A 16,513-nucleotide genomic window follows, 5' to 3' on the forward strand; every position below is an offset into this window, starting at 1 on the left:
TCAAAATACAACTGGGGAAGAGCTACCTCCTCAAAGTAGAGTCAACCTTAATGACGTGGCTGGAGTCAAGCTTTCGGGACCTTCATTTGCTGATGTGGCATGACTCAAAATAAGAAGAAACAGTGGCAAACATCCATTAGTAATCAGAACCTGGAATGTGCGAGGTATGAATCTAGGAAAATTGGAAATCGTCAAAAATGGAATGGATAAAGATCAATATCCTAGGCATTAGTGAGCTAAAATGGACTGGTATTGGTCATTTTGAATCAGACAATCATACGGTCTACTATGCTGGGAATGACAACTTGAAGAGGAATGGCATTGCATTCATTGCCAAGAAGAATATTTCAAGATCTGTCCTGAAGTACAATGCTGTCAGTGATCGGATAATATCCAAACACCTACATGGAAGAGGAGTTAATACAACTATCCAAATTTACACAGCAACTGCTAAGGCCAAAAATGAAGAAATTGAAGGCTTTTACCAACTTCTGCAGTCTGAAATTGATCAAACATGCAATCAGGATGCACTGATAATTACTAGTGATTAGAATGCAAAAGTTGGAAACGAAGAAGAAGGATCGGTAGTTGGTAAATATGGCTTTGGTGATAGAAACGATGCTGGAGGTCGCATGAGAGAATTTTGCAAGACGAACGACTTCTTCATTGCAGACACCTTTTTTCACCAACATAAACAGTGACTATACACATGGGCCTTACCAGATGGAATACACAGGAATCAAATCAACTACATGTGTGGAAAGAGATGATGGTAAAGCTCAATAACATCAGTCAGAACAAGGCCGGGGGACCGACTGTGGATCAGACCATCAATTACTCATATGCCAGTTCAAGTTGAAACTGAAGAATATTAGAATAAGTCAATAAGAGCCAAAGTATGACCTGAATTTAGAGACCATCTCAAGAATAGATTTGATGTGTTGAACACTAATGACCGAAGACCAGACAAGTTGTGGAATGACATCAGGACACTGTACACGAAGAAAGCAAGAGGTCATTAAAAAGACAGGAGAGAAAGAAAAGACCTAAATAGATGTCAGAAGAGACTCTGAAACTTGCTCTTCAATGTCGAATAGCTAAAGCAAAGGGAAAAAATGATGAAGTAAAAGAGCTGAACAGAAGATTTCAAAGAGCAGCTTGAGAAGAGAAAGTATTATGATTAACTGTGCAAAGACTTGGAGATAGAAAACCAAAAAGGAAGAACATGCTCAGCATTTCTTGAGTTGAAAGAACTAATGAAAAAATTCAAGCCTCAAGTTGCAATACGTAAGGATCCTATGGGGAAAATATTAAATGACACAGGAAGCATCAAAAGAAGATGGAAGGAATACACAGAGTCATTATACCAAAAAGAATTGGTGGACATTCAACCATTTCAGGAGGTAACATATGATCAGAAACTGATAGTACTGAAGGAAGAAGTCCAAGGTGCACTGAAGGCACAGGTTGAAAAACAAGGCTCCAGGAATTGTTGGAATACCAACTGAGATGTTTCAACAAACGGATGCAATGCAGGAAATGCTCATGTGTCTATGTCAAGAAATTTGGAAGACAAACCTGGCCACCAGACTGAAAGAGATCCATATTTATGCCTATTCCCAAGAAAGGTGATCCAACTGAATGCGGAAATCATAGAACAATATCATTAATTTCACATGCAAGCAAAATTTTGCTGAAGATCATTCAAAAGCGACGGCAGCAGTGTATCAACAGGAAACTGCCAGAAGTTCAAGCAGGATTTAGAAGAGGACATGGAGCCAGGGATGTCATTGCTGATGTCCAACGGATCCTGGCTGAGAGCAGAGAATACCAGAAAGATGTTTCCCTGTGTTTTATTGACTATGCTAAGGCTTTCAACTGCATGCCTCCTAACACATTATGAATAATATTTCAGAGAATGGGAATTCCATAACACTTAATTGTGCTCATGAGGAATCTGTACATGATCAAGAGGCAGTCATTTGAACAGAACAAGGGTTACTGCATGGTTTAAAATCAGGAAAGGTGTGTGTCAGGGTTTTATCCTTTCACCATACCTATTCAATCCGTACGCTTAGCAAATAATCCAAGAAGCTGGACTATATGAAGAATGGGCATCAGGACTGGAGGAAGACTCATTAACAACCTGTGTTATGCTGATGACAGAACCTTCCTTGCTGAACGTCAAGAGGACTTGAAGCACTTACTGATGATCAAAGACCACAGCCTTCAGTATGGATTACACCTCAACATAAAGAAAACAAAAATCCTCACAATTCAACCAGTAAGCAAGATCATGATAAACAGAGAAAAGATAGACGTTGTGAAGGATTTCATTTTACTTGGATTGACAATCAACACCCAAGGAAGCATCAGTCAAGAAATAAAAAGACGCATTGTATTGGGCAAATTGGCTGCAAGAGATACCTTTAAAGTGTTAAAAAGCAAAGCTGTCACTTTGGGGACTACGGTGTATCTGACCCAAGCCACGGTGTTTTCAATCGTCTCATACGCATGGGAAAGCTGGACAATGAATAAAGAAGTCTGAAGAAGAATTGACGCCTTTGAATTGTGGTGTTGATGAAGAATATTGAATATAGCACAGACTGCGATAAGAAGGAACCAATCTGTCTTGGAAGGAGTGCAACCAGAATGCTCCTTAGAAGCAAGGATGGCGAGACTATATCTCACATATTTTGGACATGTTATCAGGAGGGATCAGTCCCTGGAGAAGGACATCGTGCTTGGTAAAGTAGAAGGTCAGTGAAAAAGAAGACCCTCAATGAGATGGTTTGACACAGTGGCTGCAACAATGGGCTTGAGTATAGCAACAATTGTGGGAACGGCACAGGACCCACCAGTGTTTCATTCTGTTGTGCATAGGTTCGGTATGAGTTGGAACCTACTTGATGGCCCCTAACAACAACAACCATACAGTAGAGGAAGTCCCTGGGTAGTGCAAACAGTTAAACACTTGGCTACTAACCAAAAGATGGTGGTTTGAAAGGGGCGCCTCAAAAGAACAGCCTGGTGATCTCCTTCCAAAACGTCACAGCCGTTGAAAACCCTATGGAGCGCAGTTCTGCTCTTAAACACATGGGGTCATCATGGGTTAGAATCGACTTGGCAACTGTAAAAAAAAAAGCTATAGTAGGCAGCATTTCGTTCTATTGTGCACAGGGTCACTGTGAGTTGAGGGCAGCTAACAACAACGCTATACTGTCTCTGTTGATTAATGAGTAAGTTCACTTTGTTAACCCCAACCTCTTGATTAGTGAGTAAGTTCACTTTGTTAGCACCAAGAAAATCAGTTATAGCCTCCATCCTATATCAAAAGCAGATACCTTTTCTTGTGCTTTTTCTCTGATCTTATTTACTTCCACTGGTTGATGATACCTACCTTTCATTTTTCTGTTTCTTTCAGTACTTTATAGTTTAAAATTTTATATATCATCTCAAGGCCTTACCCACAAGTCCTTGACTACCGAGGAGCTGAAATGAATATTTATATGATTTGATTTTGAGTTACATAATGAGCTGTATTCATAAAGTTTTATTCTAATACCTAAAGCCTGTTTATCTGTACTCAGTAAAGAGACAGTGGCATTAATAATAGCATTTTGTCAAAGGCACTATGAGCTAGCCTTGTAGTGACTGGAGTTCACGTTGACTTTGGTGGTTCAGTAATTTCTTGAGGTGAAACCAATCTCTGTTGTCTCCGGTTATATGACGTCCTGTACATAAGAGTAGATTTTGCCTTCACAATTACTTTCTTTTTCTTATTCATTTTTTCACTTGACATATATTTAACTGTCTATGCAAGCATTGTGCTATGAAGGAGAGGTACTAGATTACATGATAAACCAAAACCAAACCAAACTCATTGCCATCAAGTCGATTCTGACTGGTAATCTGATATGTAAATAAAGTTTAATTTGAAACCTGAAGGATGACCAGGGCAAAATGAAGATTATGGGGATTGGCGAAGAGTCAGAGCCTTTAGGACACCGGGTTCTGAGCCTGCTTGCAGGTCTGAAAGAAGGCTGGTGTGGAGGAAAATAGAAAAAAGATGAAGTTAGAAAGACAGGAAAGGGTTTGGAGGCTGGGTTAATAATTCTGAATTTTATTCTAAGAGCTATGGAAATAATACTAGATTTGATCATAATCACTTAGGGTATACAGATAAAACATAAATTGAGATATAAGACTAAAGTCAGCAGTGGGGCTAATGAGTAGCTTTATGAAAATATTTTCATTGAGCAACACTTATTAGGACCATAAATGGATTGGCTATACTTCAGAGATTTGAGATAATTAATATGCCATTAATTCATAGCATAGTGAAGGAGTCATATTGTAAAGAAATTCAAACCAATATGAAGTTACAAATATAATGAATATGTGAAAAAAGGCCTTTGGGAACTGTCTGATATCTAGTACTGCCATAACAGAAATACCACAAGTGGATGGCTTTAACAAAGAGAAATTTATTCTCTCATAGTGTGGGAGGCTAGAAGTCAAAATTCAGGGTACCAGCTCTAGTGGAAGGCTTTCTCTCTCTGTCAGTTCTGGGGGAAGGTTCTTGCCATCAATCTTATCCTGGTCTGGGAGCTTCTCAGTGCAGGAACTCTGGGTTCAAAAGACAGGATCTGCTCCAAGCGCTGCTTTCTTGGTGGAAAGAGGTCCGCCTGTCTCTCTACTCACTTCTCTCTTTTGTATCTGAAAAGAGATTGGCTTAAAACACAACCTAATCTTGGAGATTCAGGCTTGCCTCATTAACGTAACTGACAATAATTCCATCTCATTTACATCGTAGAAAAGCAAAACCAAACCCAGTGCTGTTGAGTCATAGCAACCTTAAAGGACAGAGTAGAACTGCCCCATAGAGTTTCCAAGGAGCACCTGGCAGATTTGAACTGCTAACCCTCTGGTTATCAGCCATAGCACTTCACCACCACAACACCAGGGTTTCCTAACATCATAGAGGTAGGACTTACAACACATAAGAAAATCACATCGGATGACAAAATGTTGGACAATCACACAGTACTGGTAATCATGGAATAGCCAAGTTGAGAACTGTTATTTTTTTGGGGACACAATTCAATCCATAACAGGAACCGTTGCTGTGGGCTGGGAAATTGTAACCAAGTATGATTGCCTGATTAAAGTGCAGCGGGAGACGGACTAGGAGGATGAACTTCAGAGCACTTTAAAAAAAATTATTCATTGTGGAAGTTTACAAATAAATTCAGTCTTTCATACAAAAAACCATACACACCCCACCATTCACTCCCAGCTGCTCCCCCCTTTACGAGACAGCACATTCCTCCTCTCTACCCTGTATTCCCTGTGTCTATTCAACCAGTTCCTGTTCCCCTCTTCCTTCTCATCTTGCCACCAGACAGGAGTTACCCACAGTCTCATGTGTCTACTTGAGCCACGAAGTTCACTCCTCACCAGCATCATTGCCTATCTTATAGTCCAGGCCAATCAAACTCTGTCTGTAGAGTTGGTTTCGGGAATGGTTCCAATCTTGGATTCAGAGCATTTTTTGACAACTTTTTAATTTACTCAGGCTTTTTGGATCCTTTCTGGGTGCTTTCGAGTCATATAGTGGACACTCCTTGTTGTTTCTTCCTTAAAAAAGACTCAGAGTAGAGAGCTGTGGTGGTTTTTTCATAGTGAAGGATAAAGCGCAGAAAAGGGAGACTGTTAATTTCGCTTTAGCTTTACCTTGGCAGTAAACGCGTTTTAAAAAGTAAAGGGCGATACAGAAACTACAGATAGTTCCCTTTAGTGGGTTACGAAATCCTGGTGGCTTAGTGGTTAAGAGCTATGGCTGCTAACCAAGAGTCGGCAGTTCAAATCTACCTGGCGCTTCTTGAAACCCTGTGGGGCAGCTCTACTGTGTCCTTTAGGGTCGGTATGAGTCAGAATGGACTCCACGGCAACGATTTTTTTTGTTTTGTTTTAAAGTGGGTTAAGTTGGGAAGCCTCCGCAGTGCCTATTCCCCGCCCACCCGCTAGGGCGGCGCTGCGTCAGGAGCCTCGGTCCCTCTGCGGGAGTTGCCGCTCTTGCCTCTGGCAGCGGCGATGATGATCGGAGGCAACACTTCCTCCCGAATGTGCCGCGAGTCTTCACTGCTGCTGGATTGCGGCTGTGAGTGGTACTGCGGCGGGTAGCCGGCCATGGAGCGACCAGGGCCCAGCGAAGGTGGGTTCCGTCCGGCGAGCCAGGGGGCAGAGGGGGTAGGCCGGGCCGGGGTAGCCAAGGCTCCTGCGCTAACAAGGCCTCCACTCTCTTCTGCCTCAGCGACAGGCACAGACACGTCGGGACCCGACCCGCAGCTGGCGGTCACCATGGGCTTTACCGGCTTCGGTGAGTGACTACCTCGGGAAGAGTCCCATTTCCTATTGCAGAGGCTTCAGGAGCCGCAGGTCGGGAGTGGATGTCAAGCTGTCACTCCTGTCTTGCACCTTCCGTTACACCAACCCCGAATTACTTTAGCTCCCGTGGACGTCTTGTAATTTCTCGGCACTCTTCCCCATCCGTCCTCTAAATCGTGCTTATTTGTTGGCTTCTAGCTCAGGTGACACTTCTGGGAAATCCTGAGAGAAAGATTGCTTTGTGACCGAGTCGAAGAAGGGTGTTTGTTTAGGGAGCTATCTCTTCGCATCACAGGACTGAGAGCTACAGACTGACGGTAGTCCCTCCAGAGATGCCCCTTACTGATGTTATAGGAACAGTGCATCTAGTCCTTCTCATACTTTGAATCTCTCTGACTCCTGCTTTATTTCTTCAGCCTCTGTGCTTTTAAGTGCTCATGTGATTAGATTGGACCCCCCAGGATATTCCAGGATAATTTCCCTGTTTTAAAGCCTGTAAATTTAATTACAAGGAGCCTGGGTGGCCCAGGAATCCTGGTGGCACAGTGGTTAAGGGTTTCAGTTACTAACCAAAAGATCAGCAGTTCACATCTACCTGTCAGTCCTTGGAAACTCTATGGGACAGTTCTGTTTTGTCCTGTAGGGTAGGTATGAGTAGGAACTGGCTTGAGAGCAATGGGTTTGGGTGGCCCAAGCGGTTTGTGCTTGTCCGCTAACCTAGAGGTTGGCAGTTTGAACCCACGTAGCAGTTCCTCAGAAGAAAGGCCTGGTGAACTGTTGCTGTAAAGATTACAGCCAAGAAAACCATGTGGAGCAGATTTTCTCTGTAATTCATGAATTCTTCATGAGTTGGGGGAGACCCCACAGCAGCTAACAACACTCACCCTAGTTATATCTATCTACAAAATCCTATTTGCAATGTAATACAACACTGGCTCCAGGGATTAGTGTGTGGACATTCTTCATTCAAAGGAGTCCCTGGGTGGCACAAATGGTTAAGTGCTCAACTACTAGGCAAAAGGTTGGTGGTTCGAACCCACCCAGAGGCGCCTCTGAAGACAGACCTGGCAATCTGCTTCTAAAAGATCACAGCCTTAAAAACCCTATGGATCAGTTCTACTTTGCGCACATGGGGTTGCTATCAGTCAGAATCGACTCAAAGCCAACTAGCAATGACAGCAACAATTCTTCATTTGGCCCCCTATACCAGTGTTGTAGTTTCAAGGGCTAGGTAGGGCTCTGGATATAGCTTCAAGGGATAGAAGGAGATGGAACAGTTGACTGGTTAATTCTATTTAGTGTTTAATTATTGTTAAAAATTCCCTGTGAAATAAACTTTCTTCCTTGATATGTCATGGTTATCTTGGAGGCATGTTATAAATTAGACAGTCTAAGTAGTTATTTCTGCATAGCATTGCTATGAGTCAGAACCGACTCAACAGCACCTAACAACAACCAGTAGTTATTGATCAGTCAGTTTTTTTTGAGTACCTAAATATTGACTAACAGTACAAGACAATTATAGTGTACCACTTGATCCTGTTTTAGGAAAAAAGGCCCGCACATTTGATTTGGAAGCAATGTTTGAGCAGACTCGAAGAACAGCTGTTGAAAGAAGTCGGAAAACACTGGGTAAGAAGTTCAAATATCTGCACTTTTATTGGTTTAAATACTGTATGCACCTTCTACAAGTGTGTTGACAGTTATTAAAAAGACTGAAGAAAAATTTTAATTTGTTAAAAGACCATTGTTTGCTGGTTCTTTTGGAAGCAGAGCGTCAAAGTTTTTTTTCCCCCAGCGTGGTAAAAGTTGTATCTAAATAGGATTAAAAGGTTTGAGTGCTGAAATCTTTTAAAAGTGTGTGCTACAAACAAATAAGGTTTCTAAATTAATCTATAGGAATCAGAATAGCAGTTTCCTCTTACCGCTCCTCCCACCTCTATCTGACTCTCTTTCATTTTCTTTCTTTCCTGCCTACAGTGGAACCAGTGTCTGGAAGGCTGGGCCAGAGGTGGCTCTCAGAGCTGTATACACCACTGACTCTTGAGCCAGACAGTATTGAAAATTGAGACATACAGTGAATGAGGCTGCTGCTGTTGAATCCCTGCTTTAATGAGTTGTTTCAGACATTTGGAGTCCATAGCAGGTGCAAATGGTTAATCTGCTCGGCTGCTAACTGGAAGGTTGGAGGTTTGAGCCCATCCAGAGGTGCCTTGAAAAAAAGTCCTGGCAATCTACCTCCAAAAAACCAGCCTTTGAAAACCCTGTGGAGCACAGTTCTACTCTGACACCCGTGGGGTCGCCATGAGTCAGAATCTACTCGACGGCAACTGGTTTTTTTATTGGACGTTTAACGAAGGCCTTAAGTTTCAGACTGTCTGGTTTAATACCAGACTGGTGACAGTTTTAGGTACCACTTCGGGATCTTTGAAGGAGACTGACTTTTCCATTTTTTTAAACATAATATTCAGATCATTCATTTACTAGAGAAGGGATGGATATAACTTGATAGAGCAGAAGGAATTCAGAGGCAGAAAGGACTCCTGGAAAACTTTAAATTAGTATCGTTATGGTTGTTATTGTTGGTTTTAAAATACTAAATTTTATAACAGTTATATCTAATATTTGAGTATGACACAATATTTTTGGTCTCTGGAAGAAAAATTTTTTTGGTTGTGAAAAGATAGCTGTCTACATACAGTGTTTTAAAAAAAGACCTTCGTTACGGGAAATTTCAGACATACACGAAAGTACAATAATGAACTCCCATGTGCCTATCATTCATTTCACTATTGTAACAACTCATAGCTAATCTTACTTCTGTCTGCTTCCCCCGTCTCAGATTATTTTGAAGCAATTGTAGACATGTAATTTCTTCCGTGAGTATTTTAGTATGTGTCTTTGAGAGATAAGGATCCTTTTTAAAAACGTAAGCAAAATACAGTTATCACACCTAAAAGTATTTTTAAAAACTTGAATATTATCAAGCAAGATACAAAAACATGCTGTCCAAGGCTTATTTGCCAACGTTTTAAACATTTTAACATTTCAGTGAATGCCTGTATTATCATAGCATAGGTGTCTTGTCGATTGTGAGGATGGTGCAGAACTGGGCAGTGTTTCATCCCATTGTAAATAGGGTCGCAATGAGTCAGAACTGACTCAATGGCACCTAAAAACAACAACAACATAAGTATCTTGTATTTACCTCTTTAAGCATATAATACATATGATACAAAATGATTTGGATAGGCCTTGTCTTATTCACTATGTGGAGTTCCTTGGTGGTGCAATTGATTAAGCCCTTGGTGGCAACTAGTTTGGTTGTATTGATTAGCTATGTAGGTCTTCTAGTCCCTAGCACCAAACCTTGTAAAATGACTCTCTATTGTATTTGAAGAAATTGAGTTAAATTTATAAGTAAAAGATGAAACAAAACAAACCAGTTGCCGTGGAGCCAATTCTGATTTGTGGTGACCTCATGTATTTTCAAATAGAACAACGCTCCATAGAGTTTTCAGTGGCTGTGATCTTTGGAAGTAGATCGCCAGGCCTTTCTTCTGAGGTGCCTCTGGGTGGATTCAGGTCACCAACCTTTTGGTTAATAGTTGATCACTTAACTGCATCACTCAGGGGTTCCCAGAATTAAAATAAACCGAAACCAAACCAGTTGCCATCAAGTAGATTCAGACTCATGACGATCCCATGTGTGTCAGAGTAGAACTGTGCTCCCTTGGGTTTTCTTGGCTGATTTTTTGGAAGTAGCTAATGTAGTTAAAATGTTCTCATCTGGGTTTTTTGGTTTTTAGTCTTATGGCATTAAGAAAACTGATTTAAAATTCAAAGTAAATTTTCATGAAATGGACAGACCAGTGAATTGTTAAAAATTAGAATAACACTTGAAACATTTTAGCAATATTTAAGTCTCGTTGATAAAAAGAATATCATGATTAGAGAAACATTTATTCTAAGTTTTCTAGTTATTTCCTTTACATTTTGTGTATCTTCACTCTCGTTGGCGTGGTGGTTAAGTGCTATGGCTGCTAACCAAGAGGCCAGCAGTTGGAATCTGCCAGGCGCTCCTTGGAAACTCACTGGGGCAGCTCTACTCTGTCCTATAAGGTTGCTATGAGTCCAAATTGACTAGAGGGCAGTGGGTTTGGGTTTTTTTTTTTTTTTTAAACTCTAATTTCTTCCTAGTTAAGTGGTTGCTATAGTGATTGGCTCTGAAATTTCCAGGTGCCAAATTACATTCATTTGAATCTGCAATTTGTGAACTAGTCCAGATGGGACATGGTGGTTTTTATAGTTTGCTATTAACCTAGGCCAAAGGGGCATACATGTGGGGTGCTTTTGCAGAAATGGCTACTCAATGAAAGCAGAGAGAGGAAACTACTATGATAACAATAAAATAATTATGAATGACCTTGACATGAGGTACTTGGAAGAATGGGGGAGATCTGTTGTGGAGTAGGTTAATTCACTTTTGTTAAGAGAAGATATAGAGCATGTCTACAGAGAGGTTACCAAATGCGAAACTTTTGCACATGGTTCTACACTAGGTAAAAATACATAAGACAGTCCCCTCTGTCAAGGAGTCTATTGAATTCTGTTTAGTTTTTGTTTTTGTACTTAGCTCATGATGAGAATGAATGAATGGATGAATGAACAAATGAATAAACAACCAAATAAATAAATGTATTTTTCTCTAAAACGTCCTCCTCCCCCCCCCGCCCCGCTTTAATTAAGCTGCAGGTGAAAACAGGAACCTCACAAAAGAAAATGTTGAATCCATGTTAGTTAAATTTAGAAACTAGATTCTTCACTAGGATGGGGCAAGTAATTTGGAATATTTAGTTACTGAGGAGGAAAAAAAAAAAAAGAGGAGAAACACTAGTTAGACAGGTGGGTGGATCATAGTTTGCAGATAGTCTGATGACAGGCAAGTGGTAAAGGATTGTACTTTACAGTCCTTTGGAGAGAGAGGCCAGCTCACTATTATGTACAGTCAAACCTGCAAAAGCTAGAATGTGTGTAGTGCAGAAACCTATCAGAGAAGGAAAACTCAAATATTTTCCACTAATAGCTATAGAAAAGTGGTAAGACTATACCCTGTCAAAGAAAGAAAACTTACGAGACCCAGAAAAACAAAGTAGTCCCATCGAGTTTTAGCTCTCACAGGTTTCACTAGTAGGTAGTGCTTGTTGGGTGGTTTTTCAGTCTCTAGGAAGTCTGGTCATATCGAGGAAGGATCTGGACATCAGTTCCCTGCTCTACTATTAAATAGCTCTATGAATTGGGCAAGTTACTTAACTTTTCTATGCCTTGGATTCCTCAATTGTAAAGTGGGCTTAATACTTCAGAGGTTGTTATGAAGTATTGTTATTGATAGGAAGTATTTAAAATAATACCTAGTACAGAGTAAGCTTCGTGTAAGTATTAATAAAATAAAAAATTATTATTTTTTTTTTATTAGTACTTACACAGAAGTATTAGCTGCTATTATTTGTGTTCACTTAAAACTGATATTGAGATGCTTTTGGTTACTTGCAACTGACGTAACAGAAGACCTAATTTAAAATGGCTCAAACGATAAGGAAAACTTAGTATCTTACATGACCAGATTTCTGGGAATGGGGTTCTTCCATCTTCTGAGTCCTGACATGAAGGACTCAGGTTTTTCCATTTTTCTGCTTTGCCACCTTTAGGGTATTGGCTTACCCTTCTAAGCTGGCTGTCCTCATGATCCCAAGTTATCAGTGTAGTTTACATGCAGATGACAATATCCACAGCCAGAAAAGGGGCTATTTTGTCTTGTTTATCTCTTTTCAGGCGTAAGAAAATCTTTCTCAAATATACCTGCAGCAAACTTCCGTTCACATCTTGTTCAGTATTGTGTGGCACATAAGTTCTGCAACAGTTATTGGCTGGGGTGGGGCCAGGGGAGAGGGTGGTTGTGTTTGACTTGGAATCGAGCTTACCCCACTCTGGGCCCAGCATCACCTGACCACATTGTTGCCTAATACCTGGAGAAAATCATGGTTTTCTTAGCAAAGGAAAAAAGAGGGAAATGTCTACTGAGTGGGCAGCTAATACTGTCTGCCGCAGAATCATTTCCGAACTAGGGACAGAACCGGCCCTAAGACCTGAGGTAGAAGCTGATCCCATAGTCCAGGTCCCCGCACTGCCCCCACTGATGGATGTGGAAGAATTGGCTGGAGAAGCATGAGGGTAGGAGCCAAGCCAACTCACTCTTAAATCTGGACTCTATGTTTCTCTATTTATTTCTTCCAATCCCCTCCAGCACCAGAATGCAGAATTGTTGACTCCTAACCCACCTTAGCCCAGTGGGGAGCACAATCAATGACAGCTTAATATTTACTTCTTCCTGGAGAGAGGAAACGTGGTGGTTACCATGTTTGCAAATGAAAGGCTCTATAGTTCCTTGTTGATGCTTGCTGGTTATCCGCTTGTTCTTCCTCATCCATATTCCAGCAACAAAAACCCGTAAAGAGTACAACTTTCAATTAGCAATGCCCTTTGCTACTGCTTAACTTTGGGTGTATTTTTTTCAGCATTAAATGAAGGAAAAAACGTTAAAGATTATCTCAGGTTACTAAGGATGGTGGCAGTTGAGAACCAGACTGTTCACATAGTTCTTTCCTGTGTGCCCCCAACTGTAGAGTGAGATTATCAGAGAAAATAATTGAATTTTCTCGGATAGTTTGTGTGCATGTCTTTCTGAAGTGAAAAGCTCTAGAAACCTAAAGTAGTAGAAATTTTCTCAACTTTGGTAGGTAGTCTCTGACCAGAAATCCAACATAGGAAATTCAGAAGTGAACGAAGTGCTGAATTTATGTTTAAGAACATTAAAAGGTGAAATTACCTATGTCTTATGTTTGAATACTTTCATTTTTACATACCACTTTTCACATCTTTTTACACACCACTTTTCACATCTTTTTACACAGTATGGTCATGGTTCACATGCTATTGAGTGTATTTGCTACTTTTGGTTAGCATCTCTTAATGTTTTTTCACATTCCTGAATTTTTCAGCACCATTCTTATTGATTGCATTTTATATTATGTTGGTATGTAGCAATCTTGTTCAATAATTTTTTCAGTGGTATATTTTTAGGTTGATAGTTTTTTGCTGATACAAGTAACACTTAATGAACATCTTTGTGACTATGTTGATTTTCACCCTTTTTAATGCTGGTAGATTTTGAAGTCTAACTGATGGAATAACATTTATCTTTGCAGAAGCAAGAGAAAAAGAGGAAGAAATGAACAGGGAGAAAGAATTAAGAAGGCAAATTGAAGATATTGAACCAACATCTTCAGGTTTAAATGTAGTCAGAGATAACTCGAAATCTTCTTCCAGGTATCTGATTTTCTCAGAAGGATTCTACAAAGCTATCATTTTCTAGGTGTTTATAGCACAAGTTAGGCAGAGTTCTTGATATTAAAAGCTGCCATAATTTCTACTATTTCAAGCAATTGTATATACTGAGGACCGTGAAAAAAGTTCTGCCTCACATTGTAAATAATAGAGTTTTTCTAATGTATTCCAGATGTACTATTAAAAATCTATGCTTTTTGGCAGCAGTGCAAAACTATATAAAGTTGGAAAAATGTTGACAAGTTTGCACTATTTAGCATGTTTACTTTGGCATTTACATCTTTTGTCCTTTTTCCAAATTCTGTACTTAAAATAATTTTTTTTTTGTAGGCTCCTTTATGGAAATGGAGCCCTGGTGGTGCAGTGTTTAAGCGTTCAGCTGCTAACCAAAAGGTCAGCAGTTGAATCCACCAGCCGCTCCTTGGAAAGCCTACGGGACAGTTCTAATCTGTCCTACAGGGTCGCTATCAGTCAGAGTCTACTCGCTGGCAAAGGTTTCTTTATTTTTTTTTTTATGGAGATGGATACTAGGAAAGAATATAAATAGAGGCACATTGTAAAGATTACTTAGTTATAAGAGAACCAAACCGAAAAAAACAAAAAAACCTGTTGTCTTCGAGTCGATTCTGACTCATAGTAGCAACCCTATAAAACTACTTTAAAGTGAAATTTAATACTGTGTAACTTAATTTATTACGAAGAACTTTAAAAACATGAACAGGTATATAGATATCAAATCTGGGTGGAATAATAAATATTGGTTAGACATATTTTTAATTGTCACATTGGTCCCGTAAACCATTTACTGGTTAAATATAATATGCTATGGAAAATCTACCATTGGATTTGTTCTGTTGTTGGTAGGAAAAAATAAAATAAAATACCTAAATACCTCAAATATTACTTATACTGTATAATTTCATGTTTTGCTCATGTATTCTTTGGTGCAGTTATTATCTCAGTCAAAAGCTTGTCTAGGCTGTTGAGCAGAATTTCACTTGATAATAATCTTGGTCTTTTCTACAGTTTATCTTTCTAGGGTGGGGAAATATCTAGGTGAGACTACAAGTCTGGTTCCCCTTTTTTTATAAGAACACAACCCTGTTGCCTGTTTGTTCAGTCTCTGAAGCATATAGGCATCTCTGTGTGCATTAGTAGAGAATGGAGGCCAGCAAACTGTTTCTATCAAGGACTAGATAGTAAATATTTTAGTCTTTTGGGAGCCACATAGTCTTTCTCAATACTCAACTCCACCATAGATGATACGTAAACAAATGGGTGTGACTGTGTTCTAATATGTTTAGAAAACAGGCACTCTCTTGTATAGAGTGTCAATCCTTTATATAACCTGTTGTTGTCTAGTCGATTCTAACTCTAGTGATCCTATAGGAGAGAGTAGAACAGCCCCTTAGGGTTTCCAAGGCTGTAAATCTTTATGAAGCAGATTGGCACGTCTTTTTCCTGAGGAGTGGCTGGTGGGTTAGAACTGCATACCTTTCGGTTAACAGCTGAGAGCTTAACCACTGTGCCATCAGGGCTCCTTAATCCTTTATGTACTAGTAAAAAATTCAGTTTTGCATTATCTGTGGTTTCATATCAGTCAGCCTCTCAGTTTTCTAGGTGCCAGCACGATAGGAAAACAACAAAACAAAACAAAACAAAAACTTGTCTTTCCAAGAGGAAGGTTTATATTTATAGGTACCCTGTCATTCAGTTTCTTATATTTGGGATGACTTAAGATATTTGCTGTAGAGTTTTTGGGAATTCATCTTATTGCTCCAATTTTGACAACTATTCTACTAATTGAAAATTGTAAAAATTAGCTCTTTTGATTCTTTATTTTTTTTACAATAGTAACTTTAAAACCCAAAGATAAAGAACATGCACTAGTAGTATTGGGAATAAATTTTATGGTACGATAAAACCTAAGCATTACTTTTGTCATTAGTGATTAAAATTGCAGAACTACTATCAACATTATTTATAATTAAACAAAGACCGAAATAGTCACCAAGAAAGACATAATAACATAACTTTATTACTGTTTTTCGTTGATCAATAAAATGGAGATTTACTTACCAATATCTTAGAAGGTCTCAAATGAATAATCTATGGCAGATAAATGGTCTGTCAAAAAACTCAATTGGGAATATATTGCTATCTAGGGTATGTTTAATGTAGATTTTCCAAATCAATTATAGGACTTTTAAAACTCTTTCTGTGTTACTCGAACCCACCGGCCACTCTGCCGGAGAAAGATGTGGCAGCCTGCTACCGTAAAGATTTACAGCCTTGGAAACCCTATGGGGCGGTTCTGCTCTGTCCTATAGGGTTGCTGTGAGTTGGAATTGACTCAATGGCAGTGCGTTTTGTTTTGTTTTTTTTTCTGTGTATTGAATCATGCTACTATAAAGATAGCTTCATTGTGGCTAAATTTAAATAAAATTTTTTTTGAAGTCTTTTTAAAAATATAGCCATTCCAAGAAGGTCTGTATTTACAGCAAAATACCATCAAGGATGTTTTCTACTGTATTAGAATGCATATAATTATTTCTAGAATTCAGCATCAGAACAAAAAAACAAACCCTCTCCTCTAAATACTTTCTTTTATTAAATAAATAGAACACCTCTGTCCTTTTTGCCATGGCTCCCAGGAAGCTTAGTGCTTGAATTTAGTGCTGTTTTGTGATTATTCATCCTAGTGGGTTATGTCTTTTAT

At 39.4% G+C, this 16,513-nt stretch overlaps 1 protein-coding gene across 2 annotated transcripts in view; it reads left to right on the forward strand.

Annotated features, from left to right (window-relative positions):
• Positions 1-6,064: 6,064 nt before the first annotated feature.
• The window catches only part of WDR70 (WD repeat domain 70), a 364,451-nt gene continuing 354,002 nt past the window's right edge, over positions 6,065-16,513 (forward strand). Inside the window, exons 1-4 of one of the 2 annotated variants that reach the window (XM_010588101.3) lie at positions 6,065-6,217; positions 6,317-6,382; positions 7,939-8,022; positions 13,656-13,776. In XM_010588101.3, coding sequence (XP_010586403.2) covers positions 6,193-6,217; positions 6,317-6,382; positions 7,939-8,022; positions 13,656-13,776 — 296 coding nt within the window. In that variant the 5' untranslated portion in view covers positions 6,065-6,192. Of the gene's footprint in view, positions 6,218-6,316; positions 6,383-7,938; positions 8,023-8,386; positions 8,537-13,655; positions 13,777-16,513 lie in introns of those variants that run through there. The other variant, XM_023545427.2, reaches the window with a different exon arrangement.

Source organism: Loxodonta africana, chromosome 2 (assembly GCF_030014295.1).
Source record: "Loxodonta africana isolate mLoxAfr1 chromosome 2, mLoxAfr1.hap2, whole genome shotgun sequence".
In the NCBI taxonomy this organism is placed as follows: domain Eukaryota; kingdom Metazoa; phylum Chordata; class Mammalia; order Proboscidea; family Elephantidae; genus Loxodonta; species Loxodonta africana.